This window comes from Drosophila miranda, chromosome 3 (genome assembly GCF_003369915.1).
Source record: "Drosophila miranda strain MSH22 chromosome 3, D.miranda_PacBio2.1, whole genome shotgun sequence".
Classification (NCBI taxonomy): domain Eukaryota; kingdom Metazoa; phylum Arthropoda; class Insecta; order Diptera; family Drosophilidae; genus Drosophila; species Drosophila miranda.
Genome location: NC_046676.1, coordinates 24,673,927 through 24,693,420, shown reverse-complemented (window position 1 = coordinate 24,693,420; position 19,494 = coordinate 24,673,927). Strand labels below are relative to the sequence as shown.

The 19,494-nt window shown below is 45.0% G+C and overlaps 1 protein-coding gene across 3 annotated transcripts; it reads right to left on the bottom strand.

Moving 5' to 3' along the window:
• Positions 1 to 4,590: 4,590 nt before the first annotated feature.
• LOC108160530 (ALK tyrosine kinase receptor) lies at positions 4,591 to 18,210 on the bottom strand. 3 transcript variants are annotated; one of them, XM_017294590.2, is made up of 9 exons: positions 17,951 to 18,210; positions 10,509 to 11,669; positions 9,760 to 10,453; positions 8,893 to 9,385; positions 8,628 to 8,815; positions 8,380 to 8,557; positions 7,280 to 8,313; positions 7,004 to 7,211; positions 4,591 to 6,936 (listed from the first exon to the last, which is right to left on the bottom strand). In XM_017294590.2, exons 2-9 carry the CDS (start codon positions 11,313 to 11,315, stop codon positions 5,304 to 5,306), a joined length of 5,235 nt encoding a protein of 1,744 aa, XP_017150079.1. In that variant the 5' UTR covers positions 11,316 to 11,669; positions 17,951 to 18,210; the 3' UTR covers positions 4,591 to 5,303. The 3 variants fall into 3 exon arrangements, with proteins under 3 accessions (XP_017150079.1, XP_017150081.1, XP_017150080.1); XM_017294592.2 differs by lacking the exon at positions 17,951 to 18,210 and adding an exon at positions 16,971 to 17,139; XM_017294591.2 differs by lacking the exon at positions 17,951 to 18,210 and adding an exon at positions 15,633 to 16,038.
• Positions 18,211 to 19,494: the final 1,284 nt, after the last annotated feature.

Below are 19,494 nucleotides of genomic sequence, written 5' to 3'. Positions count from 1 at the left end.
CGTAAACTATGCTAATTAATTAATATTAAATATAAATATTACTATGTAACGAGCGAAAATTGCATATAAATAATACGAAGCGAAGCGAAGAGAAAAGAAAACCAACATTATTTATAATTGAATGTAGTTTTAACATTTTTACATTTACAATTAAGTTTTCAATTTATATAAAAGAAAGCGAAGCAAAACAAAACAAAGCAAAACAGAACGAACAAAAGCGACAAATATATACGGCAGGAGCAACAAATTCATATATACAAAATTCAATTTATGTATGTATATGTTCGATATATATGTACGTATGTACATAATTATATATATATTATATTATATATATATATATATATATACGAATATATATATATGAACGAAGGGAAGAAACGCCACAAAAACAAAAAATATACAAATAATAACGATTATGATAATGAATAACGAGTAATTATAATAATAAATTAATAAAAATGAAAACCAGAAATATATTTATATGAAAAATCGTCAGAAACATAATAGCATTTTGCAGTCTAAAGCCTAAATCTAAGGTTAGCCACCACAAAAAAAAGTTACAAAAAACCACAAAAAGAAAATGAAAAAAGGGTTTGCCCAAAAAAAATGAAGTTTTTTGAGTCGAAACAATTTAGCGAAAACATGATTATGAAAATTTATATATAAAGGCGATAAATTAAATTAAAGAAAACCAACACAACACGCAGACACACAGATACACCGAATACAGAAAGAATACAAAAACAGATAATACACATATAGTAAGAACATTCCATCCAGTTAGTAGGCAAAATCGGGTCATCAACCAATCTCTTCCTCCACTTTGGACCCTAGCCTTCCGTCTCGTTTGATCGATTTGTTCTATGCATCGTATCCGTATCGTTCTCGGGTCCGTTCTTTGTGCAATTTTGAATATTGAATATGTGGAATATTTTATGTTATGCCTAGAATTTATTATGTTTTTTTTTGTCTAAATCGATTTGTAAATTGCAGTGCATCAATAAAATACACTTCCAAAATAATAATACAATTATACCAGCGCGTTCTTTTTATTATTTACCTATACAAATGTTAAATTAGCCTCTAGACATGCAAAGGTATAATGCAAAACTAACTTTAAAAAATTCATAATAACTAAAACTAATACGAAAAAAGAGGAAAACTATTGCCATACATACGAATATATGTACATATGATTACATACGTATGTATGTATGTATGGGGCTTAGTTTTTATTGGCCAACAAAGCAGTGTGGAAAACAGGTAATAAATCAATCTAAAAAACAGAAAGAACTCAATAAAACAGAATTATGAAGGAAATTCTACAGAAAAGTGTTTGAAATTAGATGGGGGTTCGGGTTCCCATCCCATCCCAATCTATTTTTTTAAATAAAACTGTATTAAAACATTTCTTTTTGTCTTTTTTTGTACACATGAATTTTCATTTTTATTATTTCTCAGTTTCTGTTACTTCACATCACCAGCGCTGCTTACACGCTACCAACTTTAAAATCCCTTCCCCATCACTTGCTCCAAATACAGATGTTTTTTATATGTATACCTACTATATTTGTTCGATTTTTTGGTTTGTGAGACATGTGCTTACGATTAGAGATACTCGCAGTATAGACTCGTTCTCGAGACATTAAAAAAAAAAAAAACGCTCAAAGAAAAACCAGAGAGGTTGAAGGGTTCACGAGGATGGGTGTATGTATCTTCTTAGCATGAGTGTTTCGTTATATAGCTTAAGTCGACTTTAAAATTATATAAGATATAAGTTTAAAGAGTGGAGCATCGGAGCAAAGATATTACGAGTGGAGTCGTGGGCATGGGCGTGGGCTTGGGTGCCTGATTTGGAATCTTCTGCTTAGTAATCACTAAGTGGACTTTTGTTGCCTGTATTGTATATGGTTTGTTTCGTATTATATATGTATGTATATATACATAGCTTTCCAGCAATAATCCATCCCATTGCATCCCATCCATCCATCCGTCACTCATTCAATCCTTCAATCCTTAAATCCAATTTTGCTAAAAAAACTCGTCGGTTTTCCAGCTTTCAAAATGTGTGTTCTAGTCTTTGCGTTTCTGTTTCTTTTTTTATTTATTTGAATTTGTTTTGACTTTGTTTTTGTATCTATATCGATTTTAATGTAACAAAATAATTTAAGATTTTAAATGAAAACCATCAATTGTTTGTAATATTTTATTAATACATTTATATCTAGAGCTAAGTTGAAGCTTTTTTCGCATGCACTAAACTTGCATTTCATTTCAACCTTTTTGCTATTCTTGACTTTTTATTTTTTTTTTTTTTTGGATTTTACTTCAATATATAAAAATATTATTTATTGGATTTTTTTCGAGTACATTTATACGCTTACTCCATTACCTAAATAGGTTTTTGTTTTTAATGGGTTAATATTTTATTTTTAGTTCTTTGTTTTATTTTTTCTAAATTTCGTTGCGAATTTTTATTGTGGAGAAATAAATTGTGTGTGTGTTCGAAGCTACTGATATATTGTTTGGAAAATCTTTCCGGTGAAAGCAATCAAAGTGGTGCTATTGCTATCCAGCCAATAAGAATATTTAAGATCTGAACTTGGGGATTCCTGAAGAATCAACCTGAACTATCGAAATAATCATCAATATTTTGGCGCACCTGACTAGAACATTTCTATCCGTATGGATAAAAGTTCCTTGGTCAGTCAGGGTATTGAGGTAAACAAATAGAGAATCTATATCTGATTAATCGAGCTATTGAATGCAACATCTTCCAACAATCAACATTGAGCTAAGCTCAGAATTTTCCATCCTAATCTTGGTTCCACAATAATCAACGGCGAATCGAACCAAAGAATCAAACTGGTGTCAAGAATGTTATCAGCTAAAGAATCAAACAATTTCGAAACAATCGATTAACGATTTAATCAATCAATAACTATCTGTTCTGCACCGTGGTTATACATACGAGTATGTATGTACGAGAAGAATTCTTCTGTATGTGAGTGTGTCAGGTTCTGGACGTTAGGTACACAAGGTAATCTTAAGGTCATCAGGGTACAAAAATGCGTATAATGTGGGTATACGGTCTGTGGTGTATGTTTGTATATCGGACTGACTCTCCTTCACTGAGCAGCAAAGATCTCCTAGAGATGTGTAATCGGCACAACCATAGTAGATACACACGATACGATACAATGTATACGATAAATGAGCAACAACCGAAAGAATACTGTTTCGTTTCGTTTCGTAGGTTGTAGGTTAAATTAAATACTAAGTGTATGCTGTGGATACTGAGGATCAATTGTATATACATACTCGTATATGTATGCATAAGTGCCTTCATATACAACATATACCATTGAGCCTTCGATACATTTGGTTTATGTTTTGTAAGTTTTTATTTCGATATTCAATTTGTATCGATATTCCTTTCCATTCCGTTTGGTTTTGTACAATATTTCAATGGGAATTGGGAACTGGGAATGGAATTTCAATCCTTTCGAGTAATCCTTCCTGTAAAATGTGTGTGTTGTTGTATAGTAATTATAAGTCTAATTTACAGATACAGATATTCCGATTTGGGTTTCCGCGTACTCAGCATTTAGCATTCAGCATTAATTCACGGCTTGTCGGGGTTTATCGTTTATATATGTATGTATGCATGTATGTATATAATAGTTAGATATATTAGCTGGATATATTAGTATCATACGTATAGCTATGTATACGAGTACGAGTACGAGAGTATGCTTCCCATGTGTATATGTAAATGTATGCGCATATATAACTGGAGACTGGTACACAAAGCGAAACATAGACATAATGTTCATCTTAACTATTATGATAACGTTAACGCTATCCGTCTTACATAAGTACTATATGTAGCGGTATTTTTTCTATATATATAATTATATATATATATATATATATATATATATATATATATGTATATATATATATGCATATATATGTATATGTGTGTATGTATTTCTCGTTTTTCGATTTGTTTCGGTTTATCTCAATTTTCTTAGATCTAGGATAGATATACACATACATATACTATATGATGAGCCATATGTCACTTGATCTTGTATAATTGTATTAATTTTTCTTTTTGTTTGTTTGTTTTTTTTTTTTTGTTTAATATAATGTTGTCGCCTCACTTGTATATCCGTTTATATATCTTTATAAAAATTATATAATTTAAAGCTTGTTTGTTACGTTCCAACTAAATGTACAAAATCTCAAATTTCGAATCTCGAATTTCGAATCTCGAACAGAACCATTTTATAATGATGAACAAATACAGGGCCGTGCTGAGAGCATGTTGCACAACCAAAGGTCGCACAACTCCTCGATCGGGGTTGTTACCTCGTTAATGCTAATTTTCTGTTTTTCAAACATACAACTGAATTTTCATAAAAATCACCCTGTAAATTGTATTCGTTTTCGATCTATCGTTTACTCGCTTACTCGTTGACACGCTATGTGGTTTTGGTTTTGGTTTACCTCTTAATCTAATATAAATACAAATACATTCAATAAACGTGATTCGCTACGACGGAAGCTTTTGTTGGTTGGTTTTTGTTTGGTATTTACAAGTTCGTTCGGATAAAACTTAGCATCATAAAGAAATCAAAGAGTATAAGAGAGTGTGGGTGGTGTGTGTCCTGCTTTGAACTTTGAACTACTTTGAGTTGGCTTTGTATTGGTTCCCGATCCTCTGGACTGCGTATAAAAAATAATCAAACTCTTTCTTCTCGTTCTCTCTCGGTCACGCTTTGTTATATTTTAGGAATATTGTTTGGCATTTCAGTCATCAGCTTAAAACGAAACTAAGGGTAAACTAAAAAGATGGAAAAAAAAACCTAAGGGTACATCAAACAATATATGCACTAATATTATACTCAATTGATATATACAACCTCTCGCAAATTTATGTTAAATCCTTTTTGTTTTTCTCTCTTTTTTGGCAAACTAATGTCTGGTACAAAACTAAACTAATTTTTCAACTAATTAATGTGTGTATTTTTACTTGCTTTCACGGAGTTTCCTCAGCGGTTCTCCATTTTCGTACAATACAAATTTACGCTTTAATTGCAATACAATATTTTTGTGAAGTTCTCACTCGATTTGTTTTCTGTTTTCTGTTAAAGATTTCCCCGATTGAATCAATCAGACCAAGCAATACGTTTCGTGAAACGCAAACAAATTGTGGATCGTACGGGATCGTACGATATCGTGATACGGTACTGACAGCTTCACCCTGTGGCCGGCGGCGAGACACCTTTTGTCTAGCAACTGATTTCGGAATGATTGTTGTTGTCCTTGTACCGCTCTGCGTAGCCCTGGATGGTGAAGGGGGGCTCCCGGTCCCCGGCAGCACCCGCAGCTGTCGGACTTTCCCCATTAACAACAGCGCCATTGCCATTGCCATTGGTCATGGCCTTCGGTTCCGGCTCGCCCTTTACCTGGACATTGGCGTACGACTGCTTGCCAGGCGGTAGGCCATTGGGTAGGCTCTTGGCCAGGGTCGATGGATCCAGCGTGATCCCATCTAGCTGAGAGGCGAAGCACTGCGGCGGTGTGATACTCGTCGGCGTCGGTTGCGGCGTGTCCAGACTGATAAGCTTCCCCTCATGGTCGTGAGTTTGGCTATCGACGACACCCTCTGCGGCATCTTGCTCGGCGGCCGGTTTCTGTTTCGCTGCTGGGGGTAGAAGTGGAGAGGCGGCTTTGGGTGGGGTGGGGACGGTAATGGGCGCCGTGGTGGTGATGGGCGCTCCAGCGGCCAGTAGGGGCTGGTCACTCTTTGAGTTGGGCAAGATGAAAGAGGTCTCCAACTGCTGGTCATGCAGGACGACCGGCTTGGGATGGGGCGTCGCTGGCGAGGATACCGCCGGTGGAGTGCACGCGCTGGCGCTCGCCTGCTTGCGCTGGGGCGGGATGTAGGCGGAGCCGCTGGGCAAGTGCTGGGCGAGATGGCTGGGAAGGGGGACCAGGTAATCAGGTACGGCCAGGCAGAACTCTTCGCCATTGGGGGGGCGGATGATGGTGTCGTCGCGGTCGGAGGACGTCGATCCCAGGATATTGGGTAGCGGCGCGTTCATGATGCTCGGATCCTGGGAGCAGCTGGTCAGGTGTTCCATCAGGCTGGTAAATGTGGGACGGTCCTCCGGCGTCGGGTTCCAGCAGTCGGCCATGATCTTGTATATAGAGACGGGACATTCGGTTGGGGTACCCAGGCGACCGCCTCGCACCACGAGCTCCATCACCTGGGTGTTGTGTTGGCCCGGATACGGGGAGCGCCCCAGGCTGAACACCTCCCACAGCAGGATGCCGAAGGACCACACGTCCGTCTTGGAGGTGAAGATGCCGTCGAGGAAGGCCTCCGGGGGCATCCACTTGATCGGCAGCATCGCCTTGCCGCCCTTCCGGTAGTAGTCCGATCTGTAGATGTCCCGCGACATCCCAAAGTCCGCAATCTTCACCACGCGACCTGGCCCCTTGCTGCTTAGCAAACAGTTGCGGGCGGCGATGTCGCGATGGATGAACCGCTTGCTCTCCATGTAGCGACAGCCCTTGGCCACGTCCAGGGCGCAGAATAGCAGGTCCTTCATGGTTAGGAGCGAGGGCCTCTCCGGTGTGTTCCGATTCTCGCGCAGGAACTTCTGCAGGTCCCCACCGGCCAGCAGCTCCAGGACAATGTAGTAAGGCTGCCGGTCGAAGCAGACACCGATCAGGTGCACCATATTAGGGTGGTTGAACTTAGCCATGATGGCCGCTTCCTTGAGGAAGTCCTCCTCCTTTTCGCGCTTTGGATCCTCGCGCAGGGTCTTCACCGCCACGCCCATCTCCACGGCATCACCATCGCGATGGCGGTACAGAGCCATGTAGACCTCACCAAAGGCTCCCTTGCCCAGAGCACTGCAATCAGAAAGGGAGGAGGGATTAGCACAAGGCTGGAAATGGAGGTGGAAGTGGTGGAACTTACTTGACCAACTGGAGACTGTCGCGCCCCACCTGCGGCAGGCTGTTCACATCGATGTGGCCGTTGAGGATGGCGTCGCAGCCGTAGTTCGGATTGAAGTTGTTCAGGTTCGAGTCGTCGATGTTGTGGCGCAGTCTCGTCAGCTGCAGGTCCTGCTCTACGAGCATTTTGTGGCGCTTCTTGGTCTGCTTCTTGCGCTGATAGCGATTGTCTAGGAGGGTATCAATCAGGAATTAGTATTTTTAGTACTTGATTCTCCCGACTCGAGTCCACACTTACATAGCATAAAGATGAGGGCCGCTATGCAGAAAAAGAGCACTGCCAATGAAAATATCAGGATGGAGACCAGGTGTTGGAAGGAGGACTTGCCCGCCTCCTCGCGGATCTCGCAGGCCGTGTTATTGTCCTTTTTCAGGCTCCAGCCGTCCGGACATATGCAGCGCACCTTCGACCGGAACTCGTCCATGGCCACGCATCGGTAGTCGCAGCCACAGCCCTCGATTGCCGGTATGATGATGACGGATCCCGGGCCACTACTGGCCCCCGCATACACGTCACCAATCTCCCGCAGGCTGCGGGAGGCGCTTATGTACGAGCTACCGCCCTCACCGTTTGACTCGTTCAGGTAAACATCGCCGCCGGCATAGCCGCCGCCTCCGCCGCCCGTGTTGCAGCCACCTCCGCCGCCTCCGAATCCGCCCTGGCCATGGCGATGGACAGTGGTGCCATTGTCAGCCAGCTCTACATAGCAAGAGTGTCCGCCGCGACCGCCTTGCAGCAGGGCAGCCCCATTGGTGGGACTCAGAGCCTGATCCTCCTTGGCCCGCCAGCCGCCTCCTGGTCCGGCTGTCTTCTTGTTCAGCGGCTCGCCATTGATCTGTCCACTCTCCGGCGCCTGCAGCGGCTTCGCCTTCTGGCCGTGCTGGAAGTCCTCGTCTATGTACTGGCCAATGCCCAGGCCTCCCCCTCCGCCGGCCACCAGAAGCGGCACAGCCTCATTCTTGGCCTGATTCAACAGGAAGACAAAGGACCCACCGCCACCACCACCGGCGCCGTTCTCGATGTAAATGTTCTTGACCATGTCCTGTTTGGATCGGAAGCTGTACTGTGCAAGATCCAGGTCGTGGTCAGTGCCACACCCGGCCTCCTTCAGCGCGCCCATGGACTTGATGCAGGCGTTCTCGCCTTGCTGGCCAATCAGAAAGTAGAGCTCCTCGTTCTTGTGCAGCTCCAGCACAGCCACGGCAACAGATCCGCGAGAACTGCCCACGCCACCCGATCCGAGTCCTCCACTGGCTCCCTTGGCAATGATTCTGGACGGAAATGGAGGAAGAATTGCATTATTGTTTTAGGGAGATCGGTTGAAGATCGGTTCTTACGTGTAGTGCCCCTCGTTGGGCACCTTCCACTTCTGCATGCCCTTGTAGCTGCTCTGATCCTCGACCACATGCACCTCTCGCAGAATGTGGGTCTTGTTCTGCTCCTTGTAGGCGCTCTCGCACTGCGATTGAGTGGGCCCTATCATGCCCCGAGTATCGCAGCTGGTTAGCTCCAGGTCTGAGGAAGGAGAATGAAGATTTAATCACCGTTCCCGGTTCCCCCCACTGAGGCTAAGATTTACACTTACAATTGGTATATTCAAAGTCTCGGTAGGTGGGACTCTTGAGGTTCTGTCGCACATCCCAATAGTTGTAGCCATTGAGGTGCTCCTCGGGAATGTTGAGGCCAAAGCACTCGGGGCTCAGGGAAAAGTCATCCACGGCCACATCCGAGTAGATTCTCATGCCCATGCGGGCCTCAAACTGAAGATAGTATCTGCGAAAGATGAAAATAAGGTTAATCAATATCCCATTAGTCAGCTATTTCTCTCTCTCTCTCCCCTTCTCTCTTACTTGGACGTAATATTGGGCAGGACGTACTCGGCTCTCAGCCAATCGCTGCCCTGGTTTTTGGTGCTCCACCAGAGCGTGGTGGTTATGTTCTCCTTCTCCTTCATCTCCACCACGGAGAGGTTTATGCTGCCGGGATTCTTGCCGAACTGATGGATGAAGAACCGCACGACACAGGAGTTCCGGTACGGGGAGTCCGGATTTCCGTGCACCGATGGCGGCGGATTGAACGTCTTGCTCAGCATGATGGCATTGCTGGCAAAGCCGATTATCGAGTTCTTCTCCGTATCGTTCATGTGCTGATTCATGTTGACCAGCATATAGTAGCCGCTGGTGTTGTTCAACAAGTGCTGCAGGGTATGATCCCCATCGGGCCCCGTGTCGTGAGTGGGCGACGAGCCCGTGTGGCGCGACCAGGTGAGAGTGGTCTTGCCCGAGTCGCGCCAGCCGCACCAGTCCTCCTCGAAATCGCAGCGACCGCCATAAGGTATTTTGTCTGTGAAAGAAATCGGGAAGCAAAAGGTGACTTGGGATCTATGTAGGATCATCTGTGGTGATTACGATCATTAATATTGAGTATTTTTCGGATATTTTGAGAGAAGATCTGGCTTAGCTAAAATGCGTGATGCATATGTGTGCACGCATACATTCAAATAGGGTAAACCCTCAACACGAGAACATATTGTATGCGAGAGCCGTCTTACAGGAAGATAGCCGAACGCGACAGCACCCCAGCCGAAGCTGATGCTGTGCGGACGTTTCGCTTTTATGCGGTAATACATATATTTACTGTATGGTTAATGTATTGATAAAGATCGAACTAATCCTATCCGAATAAAGTGTTCTCCAAAGTGTTTTTCGCTCACTCACCGCATGACTGATGCTCGTCTTCCGCTTCGTCGCAGTCACGTGTAATGTCACAGACGCGTGGCAGATGGATGCAAACGGGCACTCTGTTGTTTGTGCACTTGACCTGCGACGTACTGCATTTCTCCGACTTGGTGCCCTCTGGAAAGCAGTTCACCATCCGCAGATTGTCCAACGCCACATGACCCTTCTGGCCGGCCTTCAAGTCCGGAACGATCTCGAACACTATGCGGAAGTCGCGGGAGATGCGCCCCAGGCGATACACCTTGCGCGTCCACGTGCGAAAGTTGTCGCCCTGGATCTCGGCCGGCACCCAGCTGCTCTCCTGCGTGTGGAGCGGCTCAACCACCACGCGGGACAGGCCGTGGCTCATATCGCTCTGGTGCATGTACACCTCCAGGAAGCACTTCTCCATGGTAGTGCTGAACTCCGGAGAAGTGAGATTCAGGGGCTTGGTGCTGGGCTGAACGCGGGCGTACAGAAAGTGTCCGTTGGCGTCGTCGATGCTGTCGGCCACTGGCCCTGGTAGGAGACCCGTCATGTTCCGCTTGGCCAGCTCCGTGCCGGTCATCACCTGGAAACCGTCCGGGTAGTCCACCCAGGACCAGCTGCAGGGCGTCTCAAAGTTGCACTTGACCCCCAGCTCGTACTCGTACTCCGAGGATGGAGTGGACTCCGTGTGGGTTGAATATGTGTTCTAAACGGAAAAGGCAATTAGAGAATCCGGAGAATAAGTAGCTTTAGATTCGTACCGCATTGGGTTCCGTGTCCCTGATGCGATCCTTGATCTCTTGTATCAGATCCACGGGCACCCCCTGGGGGCTGACCACGGGATCGCCTTCAAAGTTGCCATGGGTGACTCCGCCAGCGGGCTCGTCCGCCTGGTTGAGGCTCTTCTTCAGTTTGTAGAGCTCGCTGATGGAGTTCTTGCGCGAGTACATACGCTTCGGCTGCTGCTCGTCCACGCCAGCGTACAGCGGGGGAAAGCGGGTGGAGAAAGGTCCCACCACGGGTCCGGCTGTCATGGCTGCTGCGCCGCTCGGCTGACGCAGCTGCTCCCCATAGCGATCCGCGGAGCCCATACCCAGACCGAGGCCGTCAATGCGGCCTATCGAAGAAGTACCGGAGTAAGAGGGATATCCGGCACTGCTGCCGGAGAGGCCACCACCGGGACCACCCACCGATGGCTTCATCAGCTCCTTGCGCAGTGACTCCATGCCTCGTCGGGCAAGATTTTGGCGGCGTCGCGTCTCCCGTCGCCCGCCAGCCGGTGGTGATCGAGAGCCAGCCTCCCCCTCGTAATCATCGTAGATTCCCGTCACCGTGGGCTGTGGCTGTGGCAGAGGTAGGGGCTGTTCGTGCACCCTCCCATTCCGCAGCTGCTTGCCGCCCGGCCCCCAGTTGTTGTTGTTGTAGTTGGACAGCGCGTTGAAGGTGTGGTTGGCGAGCAGTGGTCGTTGGGCGAGAGCTGGACCCGGACCCGGACCCGGGCCCACGCCCACCCAAATGGCCAGTACCAGCAGCAGCCAGGCCCAACCCTGTTGCTTTAGCCGGGGCATCCTAATCGGATCCCAGATCCCCCAAATCCCACTCTGACCGTGTCCGTGTCAGTTTCCGCCTACTGGAGGGGGCTGTTTCTTGTGGGTCGAGAGTAGGGTGCTGTGTGAAGCGAGAGTCCTCTAGTGAGTGATTGAGAGTGAGTGTGGGGTGAGTGTATCTGGGCTGGATCCTGGCCGGACTCTGTTCGATGGATCTGTTTTTAACTTTTCGTGGATTTCAATGAGCGCGGATGGCCGCATTTAAAGTTCTTCAAATGCAAGCAACACATTGCTGTGGCACTTATCCGTGTGTTGTTGTTGGTTGTGGCTCCCCTACAGGTGATGTGGCTGATGAGTTGTGACTTCCGGGAAAATCTGTAATTAATAGGAATACAATAACTGTGAGCTGTGATTAATGAGATAAATGGTATTTGATCTTTCAGCAGACAATTCTACCCACGTAATGACCTTCAATAATTGTATATTTTAGATGCATACACTCCCCTATATATAATTTTCACGAATGCATTCCCCAGACCTTCAGACTCATGTCAAATTCCAGGAAACAGCTGCCCCCCGGAAAGCAGCCAGGAGCTTCCGAAATTGCCATAAAGTTTCGTTTATTAGAGAACGTGTATTAGGCACATACAAAAGGCCCTATACACGGCCCCTACCACCGACCACATACCACTCGAATCCACCCCTAGCCAAGGGCTAAAATCGATGACAGCCTTCAGATTGCCTGACATCTGGCCAACAGCAGAGGGAGCAGCAGCACCAACAGCAACAGAATTGCTGTTGATGCAGGCCGACTGCTCTTTTCAATTATTCCTGTTCAGGTTTTTTGAAATGCAATACGGATACGGAAAAGGCTCGGGAATTCGGGTCAACTGTTGGGACTAATTGGAAAGGCCAGAAGCATAATCACAATGGCTGGGGGCATGCTCGGGAATTCCATGTGCAGTGAGTCCTTAATTGTCGAGGCATCTGAATCAGATTCCTCGAATCGGATGTGCATCGAAAGGTGCATTAACAAGAAACATTAGCTTGGAAATTTCACGGTATGGGCTCTTCTATGGAATCAAAGCAGGAATTGATATGGAAATAAGTTAATACCAACCAATTCCAGTTGTTTCCCAGAAAGATACCTTGAATCGAATTTGCAATAACAGGAGGTGTGTGCTGCAGGAGCTAACACGAAAGAGCTGTCATCGATGGTAGTTTTTAGCTGATGAAATTTCGCAGAAAACCAGCCACACAATCGGATTATTTCACTTCCCAGAATTCCCCAGGAGTAAGATAATCAAGCAGAAAAGTCCTTCCTTCTAAACAATGTAAGCATTGATATGGAAAACAAATTTTATATCAACTTCATGAATATAAAAGTTATTTCCCATGAAGTGCAATAAAATTAATTTGAAGATTCGCGCACTGGTAGTTTTCCATGAAAAGCATATAATTGCAGTGCAGAGTACGGAGTAGTTTCAATGCGAATTTATATTGAATCTATGGAACAGAAAAGAAATAAACTTCAACTGGGATTCATGTATATGGTCTGATGGGTACTCAGTTTCTGCCTAAGAATAATAATAGGAGCTTCGGATAAAGCTGAAATAAGAGATGTAAAACTACTTTTTAGCTCCATAAAAATTCTTAGTGATTTAATTCTTTAAAAATTTTAAATTTCTTTAAATTCTTTCAATTTGTCATTCATATTCAATATTTATATAGATGTACATATAGGCAATATTTCTTAGAATATTGGTACTTATTTCTGGAAAAATATGTATTTCAATGGATATATTAATAATATTTTTGGGATCTTTTAGATGGATGTCGTACATGGGCGTCGTACAAAATCACTTTTAAAATTTCGCGTGGCCACACAAACCCCTACATATACAGATCCCTACATGAATATATGTATATACTCGGACACACACAAGACACAATCCATATCTCACAGATACTCTCTTATGCCCCCAAGTATTTTTTCGCATTTTCTCTTTGGGATTTGTGTTCGCCTGCCGAATGACAACTGCATTTATTGTATTTGATTTTTTCAGAATTCGCTTTCTTCTTCAGCTCTTTTCTCGTGTCGTTTGCCTGTTTTCTTGTTTTTTGTGGATACTAGACTTGAGCATAGACGACTACCGAAAGAATGAGAGAAGGATAGAGAGAGAAAGATGGCTGAAAGCTGTGGTAGGAAGTAGCTAAAGCGAGAGAGGGAGGGCGAAAGAGATGGAGTCTGCCTTTTCCCTCTTCTTGTTGTTTGCCTTTCGCTTTTTCGCATTTTCTAGTCTATTATTTTGGCCAAGTGATGCCCCTTCCTCCACCTTCACCGAAAAAAAGGAAAAAAAAATGAATATTGGGCTAGCTAAAAAGTTGGGAAATTCTCTTCTCGACAAAAAAAAGGGAAACTCTCTTAGTTGTCTGTATGTGTATTTGTGTGACCCTGCTTGTATGTGTGTGTGTGTGAAACTTCATAGTACGCAAAGTATGCTATACAAAATGGCTGTCGCACAGTTGTACAACGGCGAAAACAACAACAAAGCGGAATTGTAAATCGCACACACATACACAGTCACACACACATGGATAGAACACGCCTCGTGAGAAGAAATGCGAAAAAATCGAATAACCAGCGAGTATCTTGAGAGTTTTTCTAGTACTCCCCCCGTCTTCAGGCCGCAGCCACAGCGAGTAAAGAACGGAACGGCAATTGAAGCTGAAAGTTCTGCGAGTAACGGCACACAGAAGCAGCTGCAGCGGAATGGAACGGAGCGGAGCGGAGTAGCGGCAAAAGTTGAGGAAACTAATACAAACTACACTACCCGCTGGAGGAAGCCCCCCACCCCCGCCGGAGAAGGAAGCTAAGAAAACTCGAGTGGAGCAGCCGGGGAGTTCAAGACACGGACAAGTGTCCCACTGAGGGGACATACGGTGACACTCACTGCGGGTGGTGTGTTTCCGCTGCTGGATAAGAGTGGATTGGAATCATCGGAGATGTGGGGACACTCTACTTGGTATATAGTTATAATTGGAGAATTACTAGTGTGTCTTCACCTTTGAGGTCAGAAATATCAGAAATAGCATGTCATTCCAGAAAATGAATAGCAGAAGGACTCGATCTACATCTTTCAACAAACAAATGTTGGAGATAGTCTTCACATGAAAACGAAACATTTTAGAGTAGTTTCCTCAAGGAGTAGGGAGTAACAAATTCGATCAACCTATAATGATGTATATAATGGAAAGGAGTATCAAGGAAAACATGAAACACGAAAACTTGACCATCTTTTAAGAATCGTAGTGTTCTTTTAGCTGCATCTATGGGTCCTGTCGACTCTGAAACATGAATTATCAAACTGCTCTGCTGCTTGTATCTTTTCCAGAATTAATTTCCCCGAAACATGGCAAAATGCCTCCCTAATTGATTCCGAACCAGAGTTCTCTCAATCTTTCTACGAAAGCGAGTACTATGTATGTGCCTTTTATTTGCTTGGATAATTACTATGCTTTCCCCAGCTCGTTTCGTTTGACTTTTCATCGAAAATCTGGGCACAAATTTACCAAAAAATAAATATGTGCGGTGGGAAGTACCTGCATTTTACCCGTTAACTTTTTAATCAAAGTGCAAATGTTTGGCCACATTTCGCAAGACAAACACACATGCACTTGTACTTGTACATTACATGGATGGTTGGATAGAGGTATGTACGATGTACGAGTATCTGTATTTTGCAGATACACATGCGGCGGGTCCCCCGCTGCCGCCACAGCAGCAGCCACAGCAACAACAGAGGCGAGTGGGGCAGGCAGGCTGCGTCAACATCGCAAATATTGCGCTGCCGTTGGTCCTGCCACTGCTTGGATGCTGCTGCTGTGTCCTGTGTGGCAGCATCGAATGCGAAACGCAGCCTCGTTTTTGTCGACTGCGCAGAATACACACACGCACACACACAGACACAGATACTCGTACATATACAGTCACAGACGCGCACACACATGGGCACATGCCTCCGCAAAAGCTGAGGAACGTTTCGCTACTAATGGCGCAGACAAATTGTTTTGCGTATCTCACAGATACATAGAAGCCGAGCCACAAAAGATACTACACACCGAACTCACACACACGCTCCCACACACACACACTCACGCAGAATAATGAAATTTTCTCTGCAGCTCAACAAATTTTTCATTAGATTTTCCATCAAATTTTTGTCCGATATCGTATTATTTTGCACGTCCTTTGATGTGGCTTTCTTTATCCGATTTTCCGCTTGCACTTTTCCAACTATTTATCTATCGATGGTTTCATATTTTATTTGCATTTACCATAGCTCACACTTTTTTATTCGTTTTTTCTCGTTTTCGTTTTTTGATGAGGTGAATGAGAATTTTCAATTCTGCTGTGAAAATTTGTAGCAGAACAAAATTCAAGTTTCTCAAAAATTATCCGCCCGAAATGAAAATCAAATCGTCAAAACTTTGCACGTTTTACACTAGGAAAATGTTCACGTTTTCACTCCGCTTTTCATTTGCTTCTGAATGCTGCCACCCGTGAATGCTGTGGATGCTGCTGTTGTTGTAACATTTTTCCAAGCCCGTGCTCTTGCTCTGGTTCTGGCTGTTCTTGGTTTATTGTACTGTTTTGTTGCTCTTTCTCTGGCGGTCCGTCCATCCGCGTCTTTACGCTAAATACTTGCGCGCACGTCGCTCGTCAAACGAAGACTGAAAATGGGGAAATTCTCATCGTCCGGCCAGCATCAGAAGCAGAGGAGCAGAGCGGCATCGTGCTCGGGCATCGACATCGGCATCGCCATCTCCCGGAGTTTAAACGAATATCCTGCGCTGAAATCGAGCTGCGTTCAGGATACAGACACGACACAGAATACGGGCTCGGAAATTCCCATCACTCGCTGCAGCCTCCACTTAGCACTCGCCGCTTACCCCAGCACTCGCTGATATCCGTCGAAAGCTGTTGCTGCTCAGTGGGCTTGGTCTTCGGTGGGCTGACAGTGAGCTCCAAGGAGAGACTTCGCTCACTGGCGCACTCTGGTGGTATGCGGACTCTGGGAAATTAATGCAAACGGCTGGAAATTCAATTTGGCTCCATCAGCCGTTGCAGCAGGGTAGGAGCCAAGGGGTGGGATATACGAGTACTCGGTTGTGCGTCAGTTTTGGCCTGAACCACGCTTCCTTTATCAATTTTGCACTGCAGCTGCTACTCTCGGGGGCGGCGGCTCTGTGGATAAGTCCTGGGTTCCGGGGTCCTGGTTGGCGGTGTATCCGGTCCCTGGTGCCAGGCGCGTGCGTTTGTAATTTCATCTAATCAGAACATGAACGGATGCGATACTAATGCACTTATCAGCTTCTCTTCCATCCACTGCCGTTTTAGCCGGTCCGTGAAAAGTTGTTCTCTATTGGGGGAGAAGCCCGCTGAGGCCGGAGAAGCCTCTGCACTTATAAACTATATATTTCCGCCTTCTGTTGAGGTGGCATCCTGTTGCTTGTCGTTTAGATTGGTAATTAAAAGCCAGCGCACTCCAAGGTGGCATACACTCTCTTCAAAGGCATGTGATAGACAGGTAGGTACGTGGGTGAATTTCCTGTTTGCTTAAAATCAACCTTGACTAATCAAATCAACCTGGACTAATGAGTGACTATACTTACTATAAAGATCAAAGCAGTAAATAACCTTCGGCGAGAGCTCGATTGAGTGCCATTTTCAGGATGTAAAGTCATCTTGTAGTAGGAGAAGTGCAGGGGAAGCACATTGCACTTTAGAGGGAGGGCAAGAGAGTTGGTCAGAGAAGACAGAGATAGATCCTTAGGGGATATGGCGGGGTTTTTTTTTGCGAGAAGTCTCAGTACAACCGATCGGTAAATATGTTGGTCTGCATTTCAAGAGTCCTGTGCACAGATCAGTCTTAAAGTTATATATTACTTAGTCTTCATCTTTCGTGGAACAAGAAAATATTTGCTTATGTTGGGATAAGAAATAAATTTGCTGGCAGTCGCAAAATCCAAATGAAATATGAAAATAGTGACGACAACAAACGGAAATGGGCGACGCGACACAGCAATCACTACAAATATAAGCAAAAAATGAATATGGAACCGGCGCAGATGAAAGTACTTCAAGATACTTATATGTAGTAGGTATGTATAGATACATATATATATATATATCCATACAATATACATATGTACATATATGAATATAAATATATATTTGTAAAAGACGACGGCGGCTGCAGGAGAATGCTGCAGACAAGAAGTTCTCGGGTGAAACCATTAAGAAGCGAGGTTAAAACGTCTCGGGAAAGACCGTTCCGATCGGAATAAAATCTCGATATCTACTATACGAGTATTTATAAAATCCGAGTATCATCTCTCTGGCACTCTCTATTCCTCTGCGGCTCTCTCGGATTCTTCTGATTTTTTGCAACGCGACGGTAAACGCGGTCGTAAAATGTTTAGAGATGCGCAAATTACCGAAACTATTCCAAAATGGCGCATAAAAGCATCACTAGATGCACTTTGTATATGGTAGATGTACACAAGAATTTGGAGGAACTTTTCCTCAGGGTGCGTTATATTTATAGATCAGTAAAGAGGGGGGAAACGAAAGGGAACGGAACGGAACTCACGCTGTCACATCGAAGCGTGCCGGGCACGTGTCTTGGTGTATCTTTGAAAGAGTTTATGTCACTATAGAACCGAATAAATGTACATATATAGTAGGTATCAATTGGGCCTCAATTGCGGGCTAATTCACTTAAGTTCGCGCAAATGTACTGCTCTGCTACGGCACGAGTGTCTAGATAGATGGATAAAGATTCTCGACTGTCGACTCTTGAGATTCCACGGAGCAACAGAGAACTGAAAGAGACGATCGCTCGCCGACGACTGACTAGAGATGCGGATGCGAATCGCAGCAGCTGTGATCGGGCACAATCGGACACAAGTGCTGCGGAGGCGTCTTGGTCTGCGCAACTCTCATCTCATTCCCTCTCCCATCACCTCTCTGGGATTGCTGGGCTGCTGCTTCTCACGGCTGCCGTCTGCATCCTTGACTCTCTCTCTCTCTCTCTCTCTGTCGTTTGTTTATTTGTTTGTTTGATTTCTTCGCGCTGTGTCAAGTGCTAATACAATTGGAACCGTTGACTACCCACAGGTCACAGGTCACAGCGGGTCTCAATGGGTCACAGCGGGATGGCGGCGTCAGGACAGAACACCGAACTACCTGCAGCGTGGAGTTCTCAACCGATCAGCCAGCAGATCTATGGATGTCTGGTTGTGGTTCTGGTTCTGTTGAAGGGAGAACTATTTTTAGCAGCAGTCAGACAGTGCGACAGTTTCTCCTTCGGTTGTGGTTGTTGATGTGGGGAAAGGGAAGCTGCGAAAGTAATTAATGGCATGGCTCTGTGACAGGGCAGTCGTCCGGAGCGGGGAACGGGTATGGGAAGGGAAAGGGGCATGGCAAGATAAAAAGGGGAACGGGGAACCAGAGGCAGAAACAGCGACAGTCAAAGCGGATGTTGGCAATCTCTCCTGATCACAGTGGAAGAAAAACATCTGAGAATATAAAGAAATTAACAATATCTACCTTTTTGTGAGTTTAAGATAGTAAAACGTTTGAAGATCCATCATCCATCATCCATCATCAGCCATCTTTACGATATAGGTAGGTATTCTTCATATATGTATACCCATAAACATCAGTCATTATCTTATTATCTACCAGTATCATTACTAAGAATCATCATGCTATCAACACTAACAAAAAAAGCAAAAAATTAATGATCCCAAACTGTAGCCTCGCGTCCCACTGTGCCTGCATCGGTGGCCGGGTCCCTTTCCTTGCCTTCTCAAGTGGACTGCCGATGTGCCGATGAGCGGGGGTTGCCACCGCATTTCAATTGGGTTTTTTAGCTCTGAAACTGGACTCTGGGACGCACCTTAGTGGCGAGAGGCGCCACAGTTACGGCACCGTGGGGCGCATGTCGAGTGGTATGTCCCTTTCCTTCCAACGTCGTGTCATCTCTATCGAGCCGGGAAGGCACATTGTTTACGTTTGCCACTCACACGGCACCTGCGCCATGGAGAAATAAACACAACACGAGACGCGTGCCCCGAGAATGAAGCAAACAAGTGGTCTGGTCGGACGACGACGACGACGGTCGTGGCCACG

What these genes read in the sequence shown, in the direction of transcription:
- LOC108160530 (XM_017294590.2), bottom strand. Translation starts at nt 11,315, where the DNA reads ATGCCCCGGCTAAAGCAACAGGGTTGGGCCTGGCTGCTGCTGGTACTG. An exon ending in GGGACACGGAACCCAATGCG is followed by an intron (nt 10,454 to 10,508) that starts GTACGAATCTAA and finishes TTTTCCGTTTAG; the next exon opens with AACACATATTCAACCCACAC. An exon ending in AGACTTTGAATATACCAATT is followed by an intron (nt 8,558 to 8,627) that starts GTAAGTGTAAAT and finishes CTCCTTCCTCAG; the next exon opens with ACCTGGAGCTAACCAGCTGC.